This window comes from Bufo bufo, chromosome 1 (genome assembly GCF_905171765.1).
Source record: "Bufo bufo chromosome 1, aBufBuf1.1, whole genome shotgun sequence".
In the NCBI taxonomy this organism is placed as follows: domain Eukaryota; kingdom Metazoa; phylum Chordata; class Amphibia; order Anura; family Bufonidae; genus Bufo; species Bufo bufo.
Genome location: NC_053389.1, coordinates 345,332,007 through 345,359,281, shown reverse-complemented (window position 1 = coordinate 345,359,281; position 27,275 = coordinate 345,332,007). Strand labels below are relative to the sequence as shown.

At 44.8% G+C, this 27,275-nt stretch overlaps 1 protein-coding gene across 2 annotated transcripts in view; it reads left to right on the top strand.

The window, feature by feature from the left end:
* Nucleotides 1-2,206: 2,206 nt before the first annotated feature.
* Nucleotides 2,207-27,275, top strand: part of LOC121009503 (RUN and FYVE domain-containing protein 1-like) — a 186,977-nt gene continuing 161,908 nt past the window's right edge. The window contains exons 1-3 of one of the 2 annotated variants that reach the window (XM_040442684.1): nt 2,207-2,356; nt 6,973-7,156; nt 10,565-10,682. In XM_040442684.1, the coding sequence (XP_040298618.1) occupies nt 7,000-7,156; nt 10,565-10,682 (275 nt within the window). In that variant the 5' untranslated portion in view covers nt 2,207-2,356; nt 6,973-6,999. Of the gene's footprint in view, nt 2,357-6,972; nt 7,157-10,564; nt 10,683-27,275 lie in introns of those variants that run through there. The other variant, XM_040442693.1, reaches the window with a different exon arrangement.

Here is a 27,275-nt window from a genome sequence, read left to right as displayed (position 1 = left end):
CCGCCTCGTCTCTGCAGAGTGTGACACACGGACATCTTAGGTTCCTCACTTTTCTGTACCCCCAAATACTATTATGAAGATAAATGAGTGCCATACAGATAATCTTCCCCATAGTAATAGTGCTCCTCATAGTCCAGCCAATAGTAATTCCCTTATAGAATGCCCTCATTAGTAATACTGTTCCCTACGGTGCCCCCAACAGTGATAGTGCTCCCCAAGAGTGCCTCCATTAGTAGAAAAGCCCTCCAGTAATAATAATGCCCTTACAGAGCCCCCCAGTAGAAATAAAACCCCCTAATGTTCCCCCAGTTGTAATAAAGCCATCTACAGAACCCTCAGTAGTAATAAGGCTCCCACAGTTCTCTTAGTAGAAATTATGCGGATCTATAAGTCCCTTCTATAGAGCCCCCAGTAGTAATAAGAACGCCTAATGTCCCCTGGATTTAAAATGCCCCCCTATTTATATTGCCCCCTACTGTTATAATGCTCACCCTGAAGTGCCTGAGTATTTATATCGCCCCCTACTGTTATAATGCCCCTGAAGTGCCCCCAGTATTTATACTGCCCCCTACTGTTATAATGCTCACCCTGAAGTGCCCCAGTATTTATAATGCCCCCTACAGTGCCCCCTGTAGATATATTCCTCAGTTTAGTGTCCTCAGAAATTATAATTCCTCAGCCCCTCCACCATACAGTCCCATGTAAATAACATTATTTCCCTCCCTCCATCATAGAGTCCCATGTAAATACATCACACTATCTCTCCAGCCCCCTCCAATATACAGTCCCATGTAAATAACATCCCTCTCTACCTACAGCCCCCTCCAAAATACAGTTCAATATAAATAACATCACATCTCTCCTGCCCCCTCCAATATACAGTCCCACGTAAATAGCATCACCCCCTTCCGAGCCGCCTTCAACATACAGCCCCATGTAAATACCATTACCCCTCAACATTCAGTCCAGTGTAAATAATATTACTCCCTTCCACAGCCGCCTTCAACATATAGTCCCATGTAAATAACATCACTCTGCCCTAGCAACCTCCAACATGCATTCCCATGTAAATAACATCACCCCCTCAATTTTCAGTCCCATATAAATAACATCCCTCCATTCAGCCCTAACATACAGTCCCAGTTAAATAACCACAACTCCCAGCATTGCTCTTCCTCTCCCTTCAATTACCTCTCCTCATGTAGCAGATCTCACCTCAGCCTCTTCCCTTCACTGCTGAGCTGTCCTCTCCTGCACTGGTCACATGACGGTGACATCATCGCAGGTCCTTTTCAGCTACTGCATTTAGAACTGATCACATAACCTGTGATACATATGGTCATACCGAAAGAGGGATACCAAATATGTCTATTTTTACAATCTTGATTGTATTGACTTTATTAGGGAAAGGGGACATTTTTTACACTTGAAACTTCTATTAATTTTTTAATAAAACACTAATTTTTTTTGTATTTTACACTTTGTGCCTCCTATAAGGTTATACAAGACCTTTGAAGGACATTGAACTTATTTTTTTTACTGCTAATTTCTCCTGTCCCTGGGGCTGACATAGTGGCCCCCGTTACAGGGTGAACACAGCCCCCAGAAAGGCTGTACAGTACTACACCTCACTGCAGACCCATGAAGGCCAGAGCAGGAAGCCCCATTGTGCCTTCTCCATGGCGCCCCCCCCCCCCCCCCCAGTAGCTGGACCAAGCGTGGTCTTTGAACAGTCAATGGGTGGTCAGTAACTGGTGCTCATTTACAAGTTGTGGGGGTGACATACCGTTATCTTCCTGCCACTATTTAGAAACTGCTGAAACCAATCACTGTCCTCAGCATTACACCAGAGGATGGGGATTGGCTGCAGCAGTCACATACTGGCACCTTTCCGGCAGCTCTCTATCCCGCCCTGGGTCTGCATTGTACTGAAGGTGCAGTGCAACCCTTTACAATGCAGACCGACTACGGGCTCTGCCACACGTCCTGGCGCTTTGGATGTGAGGTTTATACACAACAACATACTCTGGTGCGTTATCTTCCAGGGATAAACGCTATGTCGCTGCCAAAACCGCGTGCATTGCCGCATCCAAAACGAAGCAGCACCGCGATGTGTAGCAGCGCCCTAGTGCGGTCTTCCTGCACTGCACTACCGGATTCATCAGAGCGGCGCGCCACAGGCAGGCACGTGACCGAACCCATGACATCATCACAGGGCCTTCTACCCAATAGCAGCGAGAAATGTCCCTGGAAGAGACCCGTAGCAGTGACTGGGCGGAGCTGCTTACTTGTTTTCCTGTGATGGCTGCTAGCCCCTGAGTGGACTTCAGGTTTTGAACTTTTGCGTTCACAAGAGGTCAGTGACTGTGGCAGCTTAAGTCTCCGGCTATTGTGGAAAAATGCGCTCTTCACCTATGTATATTCGGCTTTACAGCAATGGCTCAGGATCACTTTCCTCTCACAGCTGGCAGTACAGTAATGGCTCAGGATCACTTTCCTCTCACAGCTGGCAGTACAGTGCCTTAGGGTCACTTTCCTCTCACAGCTGGCAGTACAGTGCCTTAGGGTCACTTTCCTCTCACAGCTGGCAGTACAGTGCCTTAGGGTCACTGCCCTCTCACAGCTGGCAGTACAGTGCCTTAGGGTCACTTTCCTCTCACAGCTGGCAGTACAGTGCCTTAGGGTCACTGCTCTCTCACAGCTGGCAGTACAGTGCCTTAGGGTCACTTTCCTCTAACAGCTGGCAGTACAGTGCCTTAGGGTCACTGCTCTCTCGCAGCTGGCAGTACAGTGCCTTAGGGTCACTGCCCTCTCGCAGCTGGCAGTACAGTGCCTTAGGGTCACTGCTCTCTCACAGCTGGCAGTACAGTGCCTTAGGGTCACTGCTCTCTCACAGCTGGCGGTACAGTGCCTTAGGGTCACTGCTCTCTCACAGCTGGCGGTACAGTGGCTCAGGGTCACTGCCCTCTTAAATGTCTCAGGGTCACTGCTCTCTCACAGCTGGCAGTACAGTGGCTCAGGTTCACTGCCCTCTCACAGCTGGCAGTACAGTGGCTCAGGTTCACTGCCCTCTCACAGCTGGCGGTACAGTGGCTCAGGGTCACTGCCCTCTTAAATGGCTCAGGGTCACTGCTCTCTCACAGCTGGCAGTACAGTGGCTCAGGTTCACTGCCCTCTCACAGCTGGCAGTACAGTGGCTCAGGATCACTGCCCTCTCACAGCTGGCGGTACAGTGGCTCAGGGTGCTTTTTGATTTCAGTCAGGTACAGCCCTGGGAAAGCAGGTGACAACTTGACATCCATTGTGTAACTCAGTAGGTGAGGCTCTATGCTGCACGCCTGATGCTATCATTATGGATCCTGGTCTGTGCTAATACATTGCTGTCAAGTCCAGAGTTAGGCCTTATTCACACAGTCAGTGATTTCCATCAGTGATTGTGAGCCAAAACCAGGTGCGGCTCTAACCACAGAACAGGTGCAGATCTTTCCCTTATACCTTATGTCTGTGGAGGCTCCAATCCTGACTTTGGCTCCAAATCAGCGATGGAAATCACTGACCAAAACACTGACGTGTGGATGAGGCAAGGTCTAAAAAATGGTTTAAATGTGTGTGTGTGTGTGTGTGTGGGGGGGGGGGGGGGGGGGTCTCGTATATTATATGATATTGTATTTTGGCTGTATGTACCTTCAAAATGGACACATATTGTATGTCGTCATCCTCTGGAGTTTCCCACTGTTTTATTCACGCTGCAGGCCATGGATGGCGTTGGGCAGAGTTCGTGTTGGCTGGAGAGGGCAGATCGCACCCTGTGCACCCAGTACTGTCACCCAGCTGGCTTAGATACCGAGAATTGGAGGTGGGGGTCCATGTTTACATATGCGTCAGAGGCTCCGCTAACACCTCCATTTACCGTACAGTTTTTTTCTGGCATAACTGTAGACACATCAGTGAGAGCTGATGAATCTCAATATAATTCAGTGCAGTCAGAAATGTAGATGTGAACACATTATCATCTGCCTTCAAGGGCCGATTGGGAGCTTAAGGCCCCTTTCACACGGGCGAGAATTCCGCGCGGGTGCAATGTGTGAGGTGAACGCATTGCACCCGCACTGAATCTGGGGCATTCACTTCAATGGGGCTGTTCAGATGAATATAGCATACTCTATATTCTGCGTTTTTCACGCAACGCTGGCCCCATAGAAGTGAATGGGTCTGCGTGAAAATCGCAAGCATCCGCAAGCAACTGAGGATGCAGTGCGATTTTCACGCATGGTTGCTAGTAGATGATGTTAGTAAATTGATTAAAATTTACTGTATTATTTTCCCTTATAACATAGTTATAAGGGAAAGTAATAGCATTCTGAATACAGAATGCATAGTACAATAGGGCTGGAGGGGTTAAAAAAATAAATAAAAAATAACTCACCTTCTCCTCTTGTTCGTGCAGCCGGCATCGTCTTCTTTCTTCTTCTTTGAGGACCTGCAAAAGGACCTTTGATTACGTAATTGTGGTGACGTCAGCGCAGGTCCTGTTGAATGAAGATATAAAGATTTTCTATCTTTATTCAGCAGGTCCTGTGCTGCCGTCACCGCGCTCACCACGTGGTGAGCGCGATTACGTCATCAAAGGTCCTTTTGCAGGTCCCAAAAGAAGACGATGCCGGCTGCGCAATCAATTGGATAAGGTGAGTTATTTTTTTTTGTTTTTAATCCCTTAATCCACATTTTAGTAAGCATTCTGTATTAAGAATGCTATTATTTTCTCTTATAACCATGTTATAAGGGAAAATAATACAGTGAATAGACTGTCACCTAACCCAAACCCGGACTTCAGTGAAGAAGTCCGGGTTCGGGTCTGGATACCACATTCAGTTTTCTCTCATGCGCGTGCAAAACACATTGCACTTGCGCGAAAAAAACTGTACATCTGAACGCAATCGCAGTAAAAACTGACTGAAATTGCGTGCCTACTCACGCGGGTTTCCCGCAATGCACACGCGATGCATCCGGAGCAAATCCGATGTGAAAGAGGCCTAAAATGGCCCCTTGTTGTACGCCGGTCCAAATTGACAGAAGACAGGGCATATATAAGTAGTCAGAGCCCAAAATGCTGCCCCAGCAGAACCAAATACACAGTGCAGCACAAAATACTGCCCCAGCAAAACTAAATACACAGTGCAGCACAAAATACTGCCCATGCTGAACCAAATACACAGTGCAGCACAAAATACTGCCCCAGCAGAACCAAATACCACAATGCAGCACAAAATACTGCCCCAGCAGAACCAAATACACAGTGCAGCACAAAATACTGCCCCAGCAGAACCAAATACCACAATGCAGCACAAAATACTGCCCCAGCAGAACCAAATACACAGTGCAGCACAATATACTGCCCCAGCAGAACCAAATACACAGTGTAGCACAAAATACTGCCCCAGCAGAACCAAATACACAGTGTAGCACAAAATACTGCCCCAGCAGAACCAAATACACAGTGCAGCACAAAATACTGCCCCAGCAGAACCAAATACACAGTGCAGCACAATATACTGCCCCAGCAGAACCAAATACACAGTGTAGCACAAAATACTGCCCCAGCAGAACCAAATACACAGTGTAGCACAAAATACTGCCCCAGCAGAACCAAATACACAGTGCAGCACAAAATACTGCCCCAGCAGAACCAAATACACAGTGTAGCACAAAATACTGCCCCAGCAGAACCAAATACACAGTGCAGCACAAAATACTGCCCCAGCAGAACCAAATACACAGTGCAGCACAAAATACTGCCCCAGCAGAACCAAATACACAGTGCAGCACAAAATACTGCCCCAGCAGAACCAAATACACAGTGCAGCACAAAATACTGCCCCAGCAGAACCAAATACACAGTGCAGCACAAAATACTGCCTCAGCAGAACCAAATACACAGTGCAGCACAAAATACTGCCCCAGCAGAACTAAATACACAGTGCAGCACAAAATACTGCCCCAGCAGAACCAAATACACAGTGCAGCACAAAATACTGCCCCAGCAGAACCAAATACACAGTGCAGCACAAAATACTGCCCCAGCAGAACCAAATACACAGTGCAGCACAAAATACTGCCCCAGCAGAACCAAATACACAGTGCAGCACAAAATACTGCCCCAGCAGAACCAAATACACAGTGCAGCACAAAATACTGCCCCAGCAGAACCAAATACACAGTGCAGCACAAAATACTGCCCCAGCAGAACCAAATACACAGTGCAGCACAAAATACTACAGCCCCTGCAGCAGCATTCAACTTTATCACCGTCCTGAGGATAGCAATACAGTTAAATGCAGGAGGGCACTGTCTTCTGCCAGGTGCATAAGTACCAGATGTTCTTAGTATTAATTACTGCTGAGAGCATCAGATTGTTATGGGTGGCCGGTGGCCGTGAGGAGGGCTTGGGCAGTCCCCTGGGTATCGTCCCACTGGGAAATTTCTCTGTAGGATCTATGGCCAGTCTGCGATAGACAAGCATTGAGGCCGGCAAAAGCATCCGTATATTGTGAGGACTTATGTCAGTTTCCCGGACTGGCATACCAGTTTTTAGGTTTTCAGTTTGGCTTTCACATATTTTTTTTCTATTTTGCTCTGCTTTTGAAGGTTCTGCTTTCTCTGCAACTGCACTTTGACAGGGCCAGGTGTTTTCAAAGTGGAGAGGGCGCAGCAGTTACGGACAGAGCAGAGCCTCTAGGTGTAATGGCACCGCCCCCGTTGCTCCTAGGGGCTCATTTGCATATATTAACATTTCATTTTTCTCAGCAATGCGGGCACATATGAACACGAGACAATTCTGCTGACAGATACCCTTTAATGGATTTCATATTTTGTTGGAAACTGGATATTAATTGAATGTGTAAAATCAGTTGAGATGACGTATACTGCTCTGTGGTTTGTAAAATAACAGAAGTCTCTGGTGTAATGTGACAGGCGCGGAGGAAGCATACCCGAATCAAGATGGATGAACGGGCCAACTTAATGAATAGGATGAAGATTACTATAAAGGTCTTGATCCAGTCGGCTCTCAATCTGGACAGAAGTCTGGATTCTGATTTCCCTCCGCTGCAGCAGTTTTTCTTTGTGCTGGAGCACTGCCTGAAGCATGGCTTAAAAGGTAAACCCTGTCCTGGACACTGTCCTTTAGGGTACTGCAGCATCACCGATTATTACCACCATGTGGGATGCAGATAGGGCGACTCCACGTGCATATGTTGGACTTGTTGCAGAAAAAAAATACACATTTTTCCCCAATTAAAAAAAGGTTTTCAGTAGAAAAAAAATAAAATCTCCACTTATTTGGTATCACCTTGTATGTAACGTATGTAATGTCTCTCTGGCCAAAAATACTGAACATTTGCCGGAACGCCGGATCCAGCATTAATTTACATTGAAGTGTATTAGTGCCGGCATTCAGTGTGACGGCAAAACTGAACTGAACACTTTAAAAAAAAGTGTTTAAAAGAAATTTCCACGTTAAAAAAATACATATTTTTCCCCAATTAAAAAAAGCTTTTCAGTAGAAAAAAATAAAATCTCCACATACAGTATTTGTATCGTAGCGTTTTGTTTTCCGGTATGGAGTTCCGTCACAGAAGCTCAATACCGGAAAAAAACTAATCAGTTTTATCCTAATGCATTCTGAATGGAGAGCAATCTGTTCAGGATGCATCAGTTCAGTCCCTCTTACGTTTTTTGGACGGAGAAAATACAGCAGCATGCTGCAGTTTTCTCTCCGGCCAAAAATACTGAACACTTGCCGGAATGCCTGATCCGGCATTAATTTACATTGAAGTGTATTAGTGCTGGTTCTGGCATTAAGTGTTTAGGCAAAACGTACCCGGCTTTCCGGTCTGCGCATGCGCAGACCTTTAAAAATGCAAAAAAAATTAATACAGGATCAGTTATTCCGGATGACACCGGAGAGACGGTGAACGTTATAAAAAAATAAATACATAAAATTCCAAAATTGTTTTTTTTTTTCTTGTTCGTTACCAAAAAACGAAAGAAAAAAAAAGCTATCAAAAAGTGTTCTATACCCCAGAATGATACTAATGAAACGTACAAGTCATCACACTGAAATCAAACCCTTACAAAGCTCTGTACAAAGAAAAATAAAAAAGTTCTGGGTCTTGGGAGGCGGCGATGCAAAACCTCCTAAACATGTAACGATAGGTCCAGATTGATATATCACATCACCCCTTTCCTATTGGAGAAAACGGAGATGAATTTAATATGGCAGATTTCAAAATAGCAGGCAAAAACGTTTCCTCCAATTTTTATTTTCATACAGTGGAAGTCTATTTTCTTCAAATGACATCAGTTAAAAGGGTGTGTCCAGATTTTTGCCTCACTCTATATATGTTTGTATGTATGTTTTTTATATACACTCACCTAAAGAATTATTAGGAACACCTGTTATATTTCTATATTTCTCATTAATGCAATTATCTAGTCAACCAATCACATGGCAGTTGCTTCAATGCATTTAGGGGTGTGGTCCTGGTCAAGACAATCTCCTGAACTCCAAACTGAATGTCAGAATGGGAAAGAAAGGTGATTTAAGCAATTTTGAGTGTGGCATGGTTGTTGGTGCCAGACGGGCCGGTCTGAGTATTTCACAATCTGCTCAGTTACTGGGATTTTCACGCACAACCATTTCTAGAGTTTACAAAGAATGGTGTGAAAAGGGAAAAACATCCAGTATGTGGCAGTCCTGTGGGCAAAAATGCCTTGTGGATGCTAGAGGTCAGAGAATGGGCCGACTGATTCAAGCTGATAGAAGAGCAACGTTGACTGAAATAACCACTCGTTACAACCGAGGTATGCAGCAAAGCATTTGTGAAGCCACAACACGCACAACCTTGAGGCGGATGGGCTACAACAGCAGAAGACCCCACCGGGTACCACTCATCTCCACTACAAATAGGAAAAAGAGACTACAATTTGCACAAGCTCACAAAAATTGGACTGTTGAAGACTGGAAAAATGTTGCCTGGACTGATGAGTCTCGATTTCTGTTGAGACATTCAAATGGTAGAGTCCGAATTTGGCGTAAACAGAATGAGAACATGTATCCATCCTCTGATGGCTACTTCCAGCAGGATAACGCACCATGTCACAAAGCTCGAATCATTTCAAATTGGTTTCTTGAACATGACAATGAGTTCACTGTACTAAAATGGCCCCCACAGTCACCAGATCTCAACCCAATAGAGCATCTTTGGGATGTGGTGGAACGGAGCTTCGTGCCCTGGATGTGCATCCCTCAAATCTCCATCAACTGCAAGATGCTATCCTATCAATATGGGCCAACATTTCTAAAGAATGCTATCAGTACCTCGTGGAATCAATGCCACGTAGAATTAAGGCAGTTCTGAAGGCAAAAGGGGGTCCAACACCGTATTAGTATGGTGTTCCTAATAATTCTTTAGGTGTGTGTATATATATATATCTCCACGGCACTTCCAAAAATAACGTGTGTATTTTTTTCCACCAGATGCAACGTTTGTTTTCGCAGTGGTATTGTATTGCGGGAGCGGTACGATATCCGCCATATTATAATGAGGTTCATACTGGTGTCCTCTAGGTGCAATAACTATAGCATATTTGTGCTGAAAAGAGTCTGATGACAGGACAACTGTATATGACATGACACACTGTCTCATTACAACACTCTGTACAATGTCTCTTTTAAGTTTCTTTCATGTTGTTCTCCCCTTTTGATGTGCGGTGATCGCTGTGGTGATTGGACACCCATGGATAGTGGTGTCTGTCCTCTCACCTACGTATGTGCTTCCTCTGGCACCGGGACGGGATATTTGAATCTCTGGAGAGTGTGATTTGATTATGTCCCGCGATCGCCTTCTCCGTACATTATGAAATTACGTAGATTGTATACAGCATCTCTATGGTGATTGCGGTCATGTGACGTAGTTGGAGCACGTGATCGCCCCTCGGTGATGCGGTCACTTCCTCACATGCGCAGTCTGGACATGGAGACGCTGACCAGGTATAATCCCTCCCTCCTCCATTCAGTAATTAGGTTTTTATTCTAGCACATATGGAATGTCACAAATGTTTGCACTTTATTAATTATGCGTCATTATTCACTTTGGCATATTTTCAACATATAATGTAATTTATGAATGAATTCACTGTATTATTGTAATATCAGTGTTTGTTTTCTATATGAATGTATTATCATAATGTTTTGAGCACTATTGCACTTTATTAGTTTATTATCTTAATTGTCTCCTATTTATACATGCACCATTATTGTTATTGCTTGAGAAAGGTTCCATTGAGAGGACCGAAACGTCGCATCTGGTGGAATAAACTATGTACGTTATTTTTGGAAGTGCCGTGGAGTTTTTCTTTTTTTATGTATTTGGTTGGTGGATTGCACCTTAGCCGCTGGCACTCCTATTTTCTTGATTGTGGTGCTGCCCAGTGTTTTTTATATATATATATATATATATATATATATATTACATTTTTAATAGTGCATTTTCTTTTTTTGCAGTTAAAAAGAGCTTCATTGGCCAGAACAAATCCTTCTTTGGTCCTTTGGAACTGGTAGAGAAGCTTTGCCCTGAGTCACTTGACATCTTTACAAACATACGCAATCTTCCGGAAATTAAGTAAGCAAGCAAGTTTTTCTCATACTGAAGCTTTGTGTATTCCAGACAGTTTCATCTGGAGTAATATAGGGGGATATATTATTAATCAGTTTTTCTCACAGGGTGTTCTTTTCAATTTTAAAATATAACTATATTGCCGCTACTCTAGATACCTTCAAATAGATCACACCAGTATGTATCCTAGGAATACATTGTACGTTCTTCTGTGTCACTGAAAGGTGTTAAACCATGAGTAATGTAAAAAATGAAAACCAAACATCATATAGTACACAACAATCTCTTTCTAACAAAGCTAGAACCAGCTCTGTACCTCACATGGATCCAGAGATCTCCCCATTTATTTCTCCAATTGCTCTGCTAGATTTATTTCACACTTTTAGTTCAGGGCTGTCTCCTTTCTGCCACAGCTGGTGGAAGTTGCAGGATGGAACTGAACATGTGAGCAGGACAGAAAACTTAGAAAAAGTGCAACCAGAAGGTGGCCTTATATACAGATGCATTTTATTGAATAAGGCCCCTTTCAGACAAGTGAGTGTCTTGCTGCAGACTCGCAGCGAGGCACTCCTCCCTCTATATACATTATATACCCTCCTCCACTCCTCCCTCTATATACATTATATACCCTCCTCCAGTCTTCCCTCTCTATACGTTATATACCCTCCTCCAGTCTTCCCTCTCTATACGTTATATACCCTCCTCCAGTCTTCCCTCTCTATACGTTATATACCCTCCTCCAGTCTTCCCTCTCTATACGTTATAGGCCCACCACTCCTCCCTCTATATACATTATATACCCTCCTCCAGTCTTCCCTCTATATACGTTATAGGCCCACCACTCCTCCCTCTATATACATTATATACCCTCCTCCACTCCTCCCTCTATATACATTATATACCCTCCTCCAGTCTTCCCTCTCTATAAGTTATATACCCTCCTCCAGTCTTCCCTCTCTATACGTTATATACCCTCCTCCAGTCTTCCCTCTCTATACGTTATAGGCCCCCCACTCCTCCCTCTATATACATTATATACCCTCCTCCAGTCTTCCCTCTATATACGTTATAGGCCCCCCACTCCTCCCTCTATATACATTATATACCCTCCTCCAGTCTTCCCTCTCTATACGTTATATACCCTCCTCCAGTCTTCCCTCTCTATACGTTATAGGCCCACCACTCCTCCCTCTATATACATTATATAACCTCCTCCAGTCTTCCCTCTCTATACGTTATATACCCTCCTCCAGTCTTCCCTCTCTATACGTTATATACCCTCCTCCAGTCTTCCCTCTCTATACGTTATATACCCTCCTCCAGTCTTCCCTCTCTATACGTTATAGGCCCACCACTCCTCCCTCTATATACATTATATACCCTCCTCCAGTCTTCCCTCTATACGTTATAGGCCCACCACTCCTCCCTCTATATACATTATATACCCTCCTCCAGTCTTCCCTCTCTATACATTATAGGCCCACCACTCCTCCCTCTATATACATTATATACCCTCCTCCAGTCTTCCCTCTCTATACGTTATATACCCTCCTCCACTCCTCCCTCTCTATACATTATATACCCTCCTCCAGTCTTCCCTCTCTGTACGTTATAGGCCCACCACTCCTCCCTCTATATACATTATATACCCTCCTCCAGTCTTCCCTCTCTATACATTATAGGCCCACCACTCCTCCCTCTATACGTTATATACCCTCCTCCAGTCTTCCCTCTATATACATTATATACCCTCCTCCAGTCTTCCCTCTCTATACGTTATATACCCTCCTCCAGTCTTCCCTCTCTATACGTTATAGGCCCACCACTCCTCCCTCTATATACATTATATACCCTCCTCCAGTCTTCCCTCTCTATACGTTATATACCCTCCTCCAGTCTTCCCTCTCTATACGTTATATACCCTCCTCCAGTCTTCCCTCTCTATACGTTATATACCCTCCTCCAGTCTTCCCTCTCTATACGTTATATACCGTCCTCCAGTCTTCCCTCTCTATACGTTATAGGCCCACCACTCCTCCCTCTATATACATTATATAACCTCCTCCAGTCTTCCCTCTCTATACGTTATATACCCTCCTCCAGTCTTCCCTCTCTATACGTTATATACCCTCCTCCAGTCTTCCCTCTCTATACGTTATAGGCCCACCACTCCTCCCTCTATGTACATTATATACCCTCCTCCAGTCTTCCCTCTATACGTTATAGGCCACCACTCCTCCCTCTCTATACATTATAGGCCCACCACTCCTCCCTCTATATACATTATATACCCTCCTCCAGTCTTCCCTCTCTATACATTATAGGCCCACCACTCCTCCCTCTATACGTTATATACCCTCCTCCACTCCTCCCTCTATATACATTATATACCCTCCTCCAGTCTTCCCTCTCTATACGTTATAGGCCCACCACTCCTCCCTCTATATACATTATATACCCTCCTCCAGTCTTCCCTCTCTATACGTTATAGGCCCACCACTCCTCCCTCTATACGTTATATACCCTCCTCCAGTCTTCCCTCTCTATACGTTATAGGCCCACCACTCCTCCCTCTATATACGTTATATACCCTCCTCCAGTCTTCCCTCTATATACATTATATACCCTCCTCCAGTCTTCCACTCTATACGTTATAGGCCCACCACTCCTCCCTCTATACGTTATATACCCTCCTCCAGTCTTCCCTCTCTATACGTTATATACCCTCCTCTAGTCTTCCCTCTATATACATTATATACCCTCCTCCAGTCTTCCCTCCCTATACATTATAGGCCCACCACTCCTCCCTCTATATACATTATATACCCTCCTCCAGTCTTCCCTCTCTATACGTTATATACCCTCCTCCAGACTTCCCTCTCTATACGTTATAGGCCCACCACTCCTCCCTCTATATACATTATAAACCATAGAAACATATACCCTCCTCCAGTCTTCCCTCTCTTACATTATAGGCCCACCACTCCTCACTCTATATACATTATATACCCTCCTCCAGTCTTCCCTCTCTATACATTATATACCCTCCTCCAGTCTTCCCTCTCTATACGTTATATACCCTCCTCCAGTCTTCCCTCTCTATACATTATATACCCTCCTCCAGTCTTCCCTCTCTATACGTTATATACCCTCCTCCAGTCTTCCCTCTCTATACGTTATAGGCCCCCCACTCCTCCCTCTATATACATTATATACCCTCCTCCAGTCTTCCCTCTCTATACGTTATATACCCTCCTCCAGTCTTCCCTCTCTATACGTTATAGGCCCACCACTCCTCCCTCTATATACATTATATACCCTCCTCCAGTCTTCCCTCTCTATACATTATATACCCTCCTCCAGTCTTCCCTCTCTATACGTTATATACCCTCCTCCAGTCTTCCCTCTCTATACGTTATAGGCCCACCACTCCTCCCTCTATATACATTATATACCCTCCTCCAGTCTTCCCTCTCTATACGTTATAGGCCCCCCACTCCTCCCTCTATATACATTATATACCCTCCTCCAGTCTTCCCTCTCTATACGTTATATACCCTCCTCCAGTCTTCCCTCTCTATACGTTATAGGCCCACCACTCCTCCCTCTATATACATTATATACCCTCCTCCAGTCTTCCCTCTCTATACATTATATACCCTCCTCCAGTCTTCCCTCTCTATACATTATATACCCTCCTCCAGTCTTCCCTCTCTATACGTTATATACCCTCCTCCAGTCTTCCCTCTCTATACGTTATATACCCTCCTCCAGTCTTCCCTCTCTATACGTTATAGGCCCCCCACTCCTCCCTCTATATACATTATATACCCTCCTCCAGTCTTCCCTCTCTATACGTTATATACCCTCCTCCAGTCTTCCCTCTCTATACGTTATAGGCCCACCACTCCTCCCTCTATATACGTTATATACCCTCCTCCAGTCTTCCCTCTCTATACGTTATAGGCCCACCACTCCTCCCTCTATATACGTTATATACCCTCCTCCAGTCTTCCCTCTCTATACGTTATAGGCCCACCACTCCTCCCTCTATATACATTATATACCCTCCTCCAGTCTTCCCTCTCTATACGTTATATACCCTCCTCCAGTCTTCCCTCTCTATACGTTAAAGGCCCACCACTCCTCCCTCTATATACATTATATACCCTCCTCCAGTCTTCCCTCTCTATACGTTATATACCCTCCTCCAGTCTTCCCTCTCTATACGTTATAGGCCCACCACTCCTCCCTCTATATACATTATATAACCTCCTCCAGTCTTCCCTCTCTATACGTTATATACCCTCCTCCAGTCTTCCCTCTCTATACGTTATATACCCTCCTCCAGTCTTCCCTCTCTATACGTTATATACCCTCCTCCAGTCTTCCCTCTCTATACGTTATAGGCCCACCACTCCTCCCTCTATATACATTATATACCCTCCTCCAGTCTTCCCTCTATACGTTATAGGCCCACCACTCCTCCCTCTATATACATTATATACCCTCCTCCAGTCTTCCCTCTCTATACATTATAGGCCCACCACTCCTCCCTCTATATACATTATATACCCTCCTCCAGTCTTCCCTCTCTATACGTTATATACCCTCCTCCAGTCTTCCCTCTCTATACGTTATATACCCTCCTCCAGTCTTCCCTCTCTATACATTATATACCCTCCTCCAGTCTTCCCTCTCTGTACGTTATAGGCCCACCACTCCTCCCTCTATATACATTATATACCCTCCTCCAGTCTTCCCTCTCTATACATTATAGGCCCACCACTCCTCCCTCTATACGTTATATACCCTCCTCCAGTCTTCCCTCTATATACATTATATACCCTCCTCCAGTCTTCCCTCTCTATACGTTATATACCCTCCTCCAGTCTTCCCTCTCTATACGTTATAGGCCCACCACTCCTCCCTCTATATACATTATATACCCTCCTCCAGTCTTCCCTCTCTATACGTTATATACCCTCCTCCAGTCTTCCCTCTCTATACGTTATATACCCTCCTCCAGTCTTCCCTCTCTATACGTTATATACCCTCCTCCAGTCTTCCCTCTCTATACGTTATAGGCCCACCACTCCTCCCTCTATATACATTATATACCCTCCTCCAGTCTTCCCTCTATATACATTATATACCCTCCTCCAGTCTTCCCTCTCTATACGTTATATACCCTCCTCCAGTCTTCCCTCTCTATACGTTATATACCCTCCTCCAGTCTTCCCTCTCTATACGTTATAGGCCCACCACTCCTCCCTCTATATACATTATATACCCTCCTCCAGTCTTCCCTCTATACGTTATAGGCCCACCACTCCTCCCTCTATATACATTATAGGCCCACCACTCCTCCCTCTATACGTTATATACCCTCCTCCAGTCTTCCCTCTCTATACATTATAGGCCCACCACTCCTCCCTCTATATACATTATATACCCTCCTCCAGTCTTCCCTCTCTATACATTATAGGCCCACCACTCCTCCCTCTATACGTTATATACCCTCCTCCACTCCTCCCTCTATATACATTATATACCCTCCTCCAGTCTTCCCTCTCTATACGTTATAGGCCCACCACTCCTCCCTCTATATACATTATATACCCTCCTCCAGTCTTCCCTCTCTATACGTTATAGGCCCACCACTCCTCCCTCTATACGTTATATACCCTCCTCCAGTCTTCCCTCTCTATACGTTATAGGCCCACCACTCCTCCCTCTATATACGTTATATACCCTCCTCCAGTCTTCCCTCTATATACATTATATACCCTCCTCCAGTCTTCCACTCTATACGTTATAGGCCCACCACTCCTCCCTCTATACGTTATATACCCTCCTCCAGTCTTCTCTCTCTATACGTTATATACCCTCCTCCAGTCTTCCCTCTATATACATTATATACCCTCCTCCAGTCTTCCCTCCCTATACATTATAGGCCCACCACTCCTCCCTCTATATACATTATATACCCTCCTCCAGTCTTCCCTCTCTATACGTTATATACCCTCCTCCAGACTTCCCTCTCTATACGTTATAGGCCCACCACTCCTCCCTCTATATACATTATAAACCATAGAAACATAGAAACATATACCCTCCTCCAGTCTTCCCTCTCTTACATTATAGGCCCACCACTCCTCCCTCTATATACATTATATACCCTCCTCCAGTCTTCCCTCTCTATACATTATATACCCTCCTCCAGTCTTCCCTCTCTATACGTTATAGGCCCACCACTCCTCCCTCTATACATTATATACCCTCCTCCAGTCTTCCCTCTCTATACATTATATACCCTCCTCCAGTCTTCCCTCTCTATACATTATAGGCCCACCACTCCTCCCTCTATACATTATATACCCTCCTCCAGTCTTCCCTCTCTTACATTATAGGCCCACCACTCCTCTATCTATATACATTATATACCCTCCTCCAGTCTTCCCTCTCTATACATTATAGGCCCACCACTCCTCCCTCTATATACATTATATACCCTCCTCCAGTCTTCCCTCTCTATACGTTATATACCCTCCTCCAGTCTTCCCTCTCTATACATTATAGGCCCACCACTCCTCCCTCTATACATTATATACCCTCCTCCAGTCTTCCCTCTCTATACATTATATACCCTCCTCCAGTCTTCCCTCTCTATACATTATAGGCCCACCACTCCTCCCTCTATACATTATATACCCTCCTCCAGTCTTCCCTCTCTTACATTATAGGCCCACCACTCCTCCCTCTATATACATTATATACCCTCCTCCAGTCTTCCCTCTCTATACATTATATACCCTCCTCCAGTCTTCCCTCTCTATACATTATAGGCCCACCACTCCTCCCTCTATATACATTATATACCCTCCTCCAGTCTTCCCTCTCTATACATTATAGGCCCACCACTCCTCCCTCTATACGTTATATACCCTCCTCCAGTCTTCCCTCTCTATACATTATAGGCCCACCACTCCTCCCTCTCTATACATTATATACCCTCCTCCAGTCTTCCCTCTCTATACGTTATATACCCTCCTCCAGTCTTCCCTCTCTATACGTTATATACCCTCCTCCAGTCTTCCCTCTCTATACGTTATATACCCTCCTCCAGTCTTCCCTCTCTATACGTTATATACCCTCCTCCAGTCTTCCCTCTCTTTACGTTATAGGCCCACCACTCCTCCCTCTCTATACATTATATACCCTCCTCCAGTCTTCCCTCTCTATACGTTATATACCCTCCTCCAGTCTTCCCTCTCTATACGTTATAGGCCCACCACTCCTCCCTCTATATACATTATATACCCTCCTCCAGTCTTCCCTCTCTATACATTATAGGCCCACCACTCCTCCCTCTATATACATTATATACCCTCCTCCAGTCTTCCCTCTCTATACGTTATATACCCTCCTCCAGTCTTCCCTCTCTATATGTTATATACCCTCCTCCAGTCTTCCCTCTCTATACGTTATAGGCCCACCACTCCTCCCTCTATATACATTATATACCCTCCTCCAGTCTTCCCTCTCTATACGTTATATACCCTCCTCCAGTCTTCCCTCTCTTTACGTTATAGGCCCACCACTCCTCCCTCTCTATACATTATATACCCTCCTCCAGTCTTCCCTCTCTATACGTTATATACCCTCCTCCAGTCTTCCCTCTCTATACGTTATAGGCCCACCACTCCTCCCTCTATATACATTATATACCCTCCTCCAGTCTTCCCTCTCTATACGTTATATACCCTCCTCCAGTCTTCCCTCTCTATACATTATAGGCCCACCACTCCTCCCTCTATATACATTATATACCCTCCTCCAGTCTTCCCTCTATATACATTATATACCCTCCTCCAGTATTCCCTCTATACGTTATATACCCTCCTCCAGTCTTCCCTCTCTATACGTTATAGGCCCACCACTCCTCCCTCTATATACATTATATACCCTCCTCCAGTCTTCCCTCTCTATACGTTATATACCCTCCTCCAGTCTTCCCTCTCTATACATTATAGGCCCACCACTCCTCCAGTCTTCCCTCTATACGTTATATACCCTCCTCCAGTCTTCCCTCTCTATACGTTATAGGCCCACCACTCCTCCCTCTATATACATTATATACCCTCCTCCAGTCTTCCCTCTCTTTACGTAATAGGCCCACCACTCCTCCCTCTCTATACATTATATACCCTCCTCCAGTCTTCCCTCTCTATACGTTATATACCCTCCTCCAGTCTTCCCTCTCTATACATTATAGGCCCACCACTCCTCCCTCTATATAGATTATATACCCTCCTCCAGTCTTCCCTCTCTATACATTATAGGCCCACCACTCCTCCCTCTATACGTTATATACCCTCCTCCACTCCTCCCTCTATATACATTATATACCCTCCTCCAGTCTTCCCTCTCTATACGTTATAGGCCCACCACTCCTCCCTCTATACGTTATATACCCTCCTCCAGTCTTCCCTCTCTATACGTTATAGGCCCACCACTCCTCACTCTATATACGTTATATACCCTCCTCCAGTCTTCCCTCTATATACATTATATACCCTCCTCCAGTCTTCCACTCTATACGTTATAGGCCCACCACTCCTCCCTCTATACGTTATATACCCTCCTCCAGTCTTCCCTCTCTATACGTTATATACCCTCCTCCAGTCTTCCCTCTATATACATTATATACCCTCCTCCAGTCTTCCCTCCCTATACATTATAGGCCCACCACTCCTCCCTCTATATACATTATATACCCTCCTCCAGTCTTCCCTCTCTATACGTTATATACCCTCCTCCAGTCTTCCCTCTCTATACGTTATAGGCCCACCACTCCTCCCTCTATATACATTATATACCATAGAAACATAGAAACATATACCCTCCTCCAGTCTTCCCTCTCTTACATTATATACCCTCCTCCAGTCTTCCCTCTCTATACGTTATATACCCTCCTCCAGTCTTCCCTCTCTATACGTTATAGGCCCACCACTCCTCCCTCTATATACATTATATACCCTCCTCCAGTCTTCCCTCTCTATACATTATATACCCTCCTCCAGTCTTCCCTCTCTATACGTTATATACCCTCCTCCAGTCTTCCCTCTCTATACGTTATAGGCCCACCACTCCTCCCTCTATATACATTATATACCCTCCTCCAGTCTTCCCTCTCTATACGTTATAGGCCCACCACTCCTCCCTCTATATACATTATATACCCTCCTCCAGTCTTCCCTCTCTATACATTATAGGCCCACCACTCCTCCCTCTATACGTTATATACCCTCCTCCAGTCTTCCCTCTCTATACGTTATAGGCCCACCACTCCTCCCTCTATATACATTATATACCCTCCTCCAGTCTTCCCTCTCTATACGTTATATACCCTCCTCCAGTCTTCCCTCTCTATACGTTATAGGCCCACCACTCCTCCCTCTATATACATTATATACCCTCCTCCAGTCTTCCCTCTCTATACATTATATACCCTCCTCCAGTCTTCCCTCTCTATACGTTATATACCCTCCTCCAGTCTTCCCTCTCTATACGTTATAGGCCCACCACTCCTCCCTCTATATACATTATATACCCTCCTCCAGTCTTCCCTCTATACGTTATAGGCCCACCACTCCTCCCTCTATATACATTATATACCCTCCTCCAGTCTTCCCTCTCTATACGTTATAGGCCCACCACTCCTCCCTCTATATACATTATATACCCTCCTCCAGTCTTCCCTCTCTATACGTTATAGGCCCACCACTCCTCCCTCTATATACATTATATACCCTCCTCCAGTCTTCCCTCTCTATACATTATAGGCCCACCACTCCTCCCTTTATATACCCTCCTCCAGTCTTCCCTCTCTATACATTATAGGCCCACCACTCCTCCCTCTATACGTTATATACTCTCCTCCAGTCTTCCCTCTCTATACGTTATAGGCCCACCACTGCTCCCTCTCTATATACATTATATACCCTCCTCCAGTCTTCCCTCTCTATACGTTATATACCCTCCTCCAGTCTTCCCTCTCTATACGTTATAGGCCCACCACTCCTCCCTCTATATACATTATATACCCTCCTCCAGTCTTCCCTCTCTATACGTTATATACCCTCCTCCAGTCTTCCCTCTCTATACGTTATAGGCCCACCACTCCTCCCTCTATATACATTATATACCCTCCTCCAGTCTTCCCTCTCTTTACGTTATAGGCCCACCACTCCTCCCTCTCTATACATTATATACCCTCCTCCAGTCTTCCCTCTCTATACATTATATACCCTCCTCCAGTCTTCCCTCTCTATACATTATAGGCCCACCACTCCTCCCTCTATATACATTATATACCCTCCTCCAGTCTTCCCTCTATATACATTATATACCCTCCTCCAGTATTCCCTCTATACGTTATATACCCTCCTCCAGTCTTCCCTCTCTATACGTTATATACCCTCCTCCAGTCTTCCCTCTCTATACGTTATATACCCTCCTCCAGTCTTCCCTCTATATACATTATATACCCTCCTCCAGTCTTCCCTCCCTATACATTATAGGCCCACCACTCCTCCCTCTATATACATTATATACCCTCCTCCAGTCTTCCCTCTCTATACGTTATATACCCTCCTCCAGTCTTCCCTCTCTATACATTATAGGCCCACCACTCCTCCAGTCTTCCCTCTATACGTTATATACCCTCCTCCAGTCTTCCCTCTCTATACGTTATAGGCCCACCACTCCTCCCTCTCTATACATTATATACCCTCCTCCAGTCTTCCCTCTCTATACGTTATATACCCTCCTCCAGTCTTCCCTCTCTATACATTATAGGCCCACCACTCCTCCCTCTATACGTTATATACCCTCCTCCAGTCTTCCCTCTCTATACGTTATAGGCCCACCACTCCTCCCTCTATATACATTATATACCCTCCTCCAGTCTTCCCTCTATATACATTATATACCCTCCTCCAGTCTTCCCTCTCTATACATTATAGGCCCACCACTCCTCCCTCTATATACATTATATACCCTCCTCCAGTCTTCCCTCTCTATACGTTATAGGCCCACCACTCCTCCCTCTATACGTTATATACCCTCCTCCAGTCTTCCCTCTCTATACATCATAGGCCCACCACTCCTCCCTCTATACGTTATATACCCTCCTCCAGTCTTCCCTCTCTATACATCATAGGCCCACCACTCCTCCCTCTATATACATTATATACCCTCCTCCAGTCTTCCCTCTCTATACGTTATAGGCCCACCACTCCTCCCTCTATACGTTATATACCCTCCTCCAGTCTTCCCTCTCTATACATTATAGGCCCACCACTCCTCCCTCTATATACATTATATACCCTCCTCCAGTCTTCCACTCTATACGTTATAGGCCCACCACTCCTCCCTCTATATACATTATATACCCTCCTCCAGTCTTCCCTCTCTATACATTATAGGCCCACCACTCCTCCCTCTATATACATTATATACCCTCCTCCAGTCTTCCCTCTCTATACATTATAGGCCCACCACTCCTCCCTCTATATACATTATATACCCTCCTCCAGTCTTCCCTCTATATACATTATATACCCTCCTCCAGTCTTCCCTCTCTATACATTATAGGCCCACCACTCCTCCCTCTATATACATTATATACCCTCCTCCAGTCTTCCCTCTCTATACATTATAGGCCCACCACTCCTCCCTCTATATACATTATATACCCTCCTCCAGTCTTCCCTCTCTATACATTATAGGCCCACCACTCCTCCCTCTATATACATTATATACCCTCCTCCAGTCTTCCCTCTATATACATTATATACCCTCCTCCAGTCTTCCCTCTCTATACATTATAGGCCCACCACTCCTCCCTCTATATACATTATATACCCTCCTCCAGTCTTCCCTCTCTATACATTATAGGCCCACCACTCCTCCCTCTATATACATTATATACCCTCCTCCAGTCTTCCCTCTATATACATTATATACCCTCCTCCAGTCTTCCCTCTCTATACATTATAGGCCCACCACTCCTCCCTCTATATACATTATATACCCTCCTCCAGTCTTCCCTCTCTATACATTATAGGCCCACCACTCCTCCCTCTATATACATTATATACCCTCCTCCAGTCTTCCCTCTCTATACATTATACGCCTACCACTCCTCCCTCTATATACATTATATACCCTCCTCCAGTCTTCCCTCTCTATACATTATAGGCCCACCACTCCTCCCTCTATACGTTATATACCCTCCTCCAGTCTTCCCTCTCTATACATTATAGGCCCACCACTCCTCCCTCTATACGTTATATACCCTCCTCCAGTCTTCCCTCTCTATACGTTATAGGCCCACCACTCCTCCCTCTATACGTTATATACCCTCCTCCAGTCTTCCCTCTCTATACGTTATATACCCTCCTCCAGTCTTCCCTCTCTATACGTTATATACCCTCCTCCAGTCTTCCCTCTATATACATTATATACCCTCCTCCAGTCTTCCCTCTCTATACATTATAGGCCCACCACTCCTCCCTCTATATACATTATATACCCTCCTCCAGTCTTCCCTCTCTATACATTATATACCCTCCTCCAGTCTTCCCTCTCTATACATTATATACCCTCCTCCAGTCTTCCCTCTCTATACATTATAGGCCCACCACTCCTCCCTCTATATACATTATATACCCTCCTCCAGTCTTCCCTCTATACGTTATAGGCCCACCACTCCTCCCTCTATATACATTATATACCCTCCTCCAGTCTTCCCTCTCTATACATTATAGGCCCACCACTCCTCCCTCTATATACATTATATACCCTCCTCCAGTCTTCCCTCTATATACATTATATACCCTCCTCCAGTCTTCCCTCTCTATACATTATAGGCCCACCACTCCTCCCTCTATATACATTATATACCCTCCTCCAGTCTTCCCTCTCTATACATTATAGGCCCACCACTCCTCCCTCTATATACATTATATACCCTCCTCCACTCCTCCCTCTATATACATTATATACCCTCCTCCAGTCTTCCCTCTATACGTTATATACCCTCCTCCAGTCTTCCCTCTATACGTTATATACCCTCCTCCAGTCTTCCCTCTCTATACGTTATATACCCTCCTCCAGTCTTCCCTCTCTATACGTTATATACCCTCCTCCAGTCTTCCCTCTATACGTTTTATACCCTCCTCCAGTCTTCCCTCTATACGTTATATACCCTCCTCCAGTCTTCCCTCTCTATACGTTATATACCCTCCTCCAGTCTTCCCTCTCTATACATTATAGGCCCACCACTCCTCCCTCTATATACATTATATACCCTCCTCCAGTCTTCCCTCTCTTTACATTATAGGCCCACCACTCCTCTATCTATATACACTATATACCCTCCTCCAATTCTCTATCTCTATACATTATAAGCCAATTTTCCCCACTTTAGGGGGAAAAATTTCTTCCCGACTCCAATCAGGCAATCAGAATAATTCCCTGGATCAACGACCCATCTCTAGTAGCTATAGCTTGTAATATTATTACCCTCCAGAATTACATCCAGGCCCTTGAAGGCACCCTTAAAGGGGGTTGTCCCACGAAAAATATTCTACAGTTTTCAAACCAGCACCTGGATCTGAATACTTTTGTAATTTCCTGTAATTAAAGGGAACCTGTCACCGGGATTTGATGTATAGAGCTGAGGATATGGGTTGCTAGTTGGTCGCTAGCACATCCGTCAGACAGCCAGAGCGCCGTAATCTCGCGATGCGTGAGCTAGCGCATGCGCTGTTCCTTCCCTGAGGCTGCTGCCAGCACAGGGAAGGAACACTATGAGGACACTGCGCATGCGCTAGCTCGCGCATCGTGAGATTACGACGCTCGGGCTGTCTGACGTCGGGGGAGCAAGGAGGAGATTCTGAGGATGCTGAGCGGTGCTGCGCTCCTTCACGCTGGACTCCTCTCACGTACAGGACACATCTCAGGGTAATTTGCATATGGATCAAATCGGGGTTTTTTCCACAATAAAATCACACAGAGCTATGGGGTCTGGGTATTGCGGATGTGCTAGCAGCCATCTAGCAACCCATGTCCTCGGCTCTATACACAAAATCCCGGTGACAGGTTCCCTTTAAAAATTAGACATAGGTTTTATTGAATAACTCACTGGCTATCTGTATAGCGCCACCTGCTGTTTTTATTTTATTTCTTTGACCTGCTCACTGAAAAGGCCGCACATGCTAAGTTTCATCCTTCAACTGCCTCCTGAGCTGTGATAGGGAGAGCATGGACACACCCCTTAGCTGCAGCAGAAAAGACGCTCCCCTTGAGCTTTCAGCTTGATATAAATCTAGTAGAGCAATGAATGGGGAGATCTCTGGGTCTTTGTGAGGTACAGAACTCGTTCTAGCTTTCTTAGAAAGAGGTGGTCATGGACTATTTGATGTCTGATTTACATTTTTCCCATTAGTCATGGGATAACCCCTTTAAAGATGAGAGATGTTTTTATTAAAGGGGTATTCCCATCTTAGACAATGGGGGCATATCGCTAGGATAATGGAGGGCGTCTGCACATGCGCAGCGTGCTCTCCTTCACTTTCGGGACTCCGTACTCAATATAGGTGGGACCCGCACCTATAAGACAATGCGGGCATATCCTAGCGATATGCCCGCATTGTCTGAGATGAGAAAACCCCTTAACTTACTGCTTTTTGCCATTAGTTTTTTAATTAGGCTGGATGACCCTTTTATACACTGCGTGCAGAATTATTAGGCAAATGAGTATTTTGACCACATCATCCTCTTTATGCATGTTGTCTTACTCCAAGCTGTATAGGCTCGAAAGCCTACTACCAATTAAGCATATTAGGTGATGTGCATCTCTGTAATGAGAAGGGGTGTGGTCTAATGACATCAACACCCTATATTAGGTGTGCATAATTATTAGGCAACTTCCTTTCCTTTGGCAAAATGGGTCAAAAGAAGGACTTGACAGGCTCAGAAAAGTCAAAAATAGTGAGATATCTTGCAGAGGGATGCAGCACTCTTAAAATTGCAAAGCTTCTGAAGCGTGATCATCGAACAATCAAGCGTTTCATTCAAAATAGTCAACAGGGTCGCAAGAAGCGTGTAGAAAAACCAAGGCGCAAAATAACTGCCCATGAACTGAGAAAAGTCAAGCGTGCAGCTGCCAAGATGCCACTTGCCACCAGTTTGGCCATATTTCAGCTGCAACATCACTGGAGTGCCCAAAAGCACAAGGTGTGCAATACTCAGAGACATGGCCAAGGTAAGAAAGGCTGAAAGACGACCACCACTGAACAAGACACAAGCTGAAACGTCAAGACTGGGCCAAGAAATATCTCAAGACTGATTTTTCTAAGGTTTTATGGACTGATGAAATGAGAGTGAGTCTTGATGGGCCAGATGGATGGGCCCGTGGCTGGATTGGTAAAGGGCAGAGAGCTCCAGTCCGACTCAGACGCCAGCAAGGTGGAGGTGGAGTACTGGTTTGGGCTGGTATCATCAAAGATGAGCTTGTGGGGCCTTTTCGGGTTGAGGATGGAGTCAAGCTCAACTCCCAGTCCTACTGCCAGTTTCTGGAAGACACCTTCTTCAAGCAGTGGTACAGGAAGAAGTCTGCATCCTTCAAGAAAAACATGATTTTCATGCAGGACAATGCTCCATCACACGCGTCCAAGTACTCCACAGCGTGGCTGGCAAGAAAGGGTATAAAAGAAGAAAATCTAATGACATGGCCTCCTTGTTCACCTGATCTGAACCCCATTGAGAACCTGTGGTCCATCATCAAATGTGAGATTTACAAGGAGGGAAAACAGTACACCTCTCTGAACAGTGTCTGGGAGGCTGTGGTTGCTGCTGCACGCAATGTTGATGGTGAACAGATCAAAACACTGACAGAATCCATGGATGGCAGGCTTTTGAGTGTCCTTGCAAAGAAAGGTGGCTATATTGGTCACTGATTTGTTTTTGTTTTGTTTTTGAATGTCAGAAATGTATATTTGTGAATGTTGAGATGTTATATTGGTTTCACTGGTAAAAATAAATAATTGAAATGGCTATATATTTGTTTTTTGTTAAGTTGCCTAATAATTATGCACAGTAATAGTCACCTGCACACACAGATATCCCCCTAAAATAGCTAAAACTAAAAACAAACTAAAAACTACTTCCAAAAATATTCAGCTTTGATATTAATGAGTTTTTTGGGTTCATTGAGAACATTGTTGTTGTTCAATAATAAAATTAATCCTCAAAAATACAACTTGCCTAATAATTCTGCACTCCCTGTAATGTCATAATTGGTCATTTCTGCTTCTGGTATTCATAAACTCATTGTATTGCAGAAACATCTTCTGGATAAACAGAATTTCTAGATAATCTGATATTTTGTTACATGCAGGTTTTGTGGCAGATTTCACCCTTGCACTGAAAAGGTGAATTCTGTGAGAAAATCCACAGCAGAATGACCTGAATCTCACATGGATTTTTTTTTCTACCATATGTGGATGGACTTTTGTGCTGTAAATC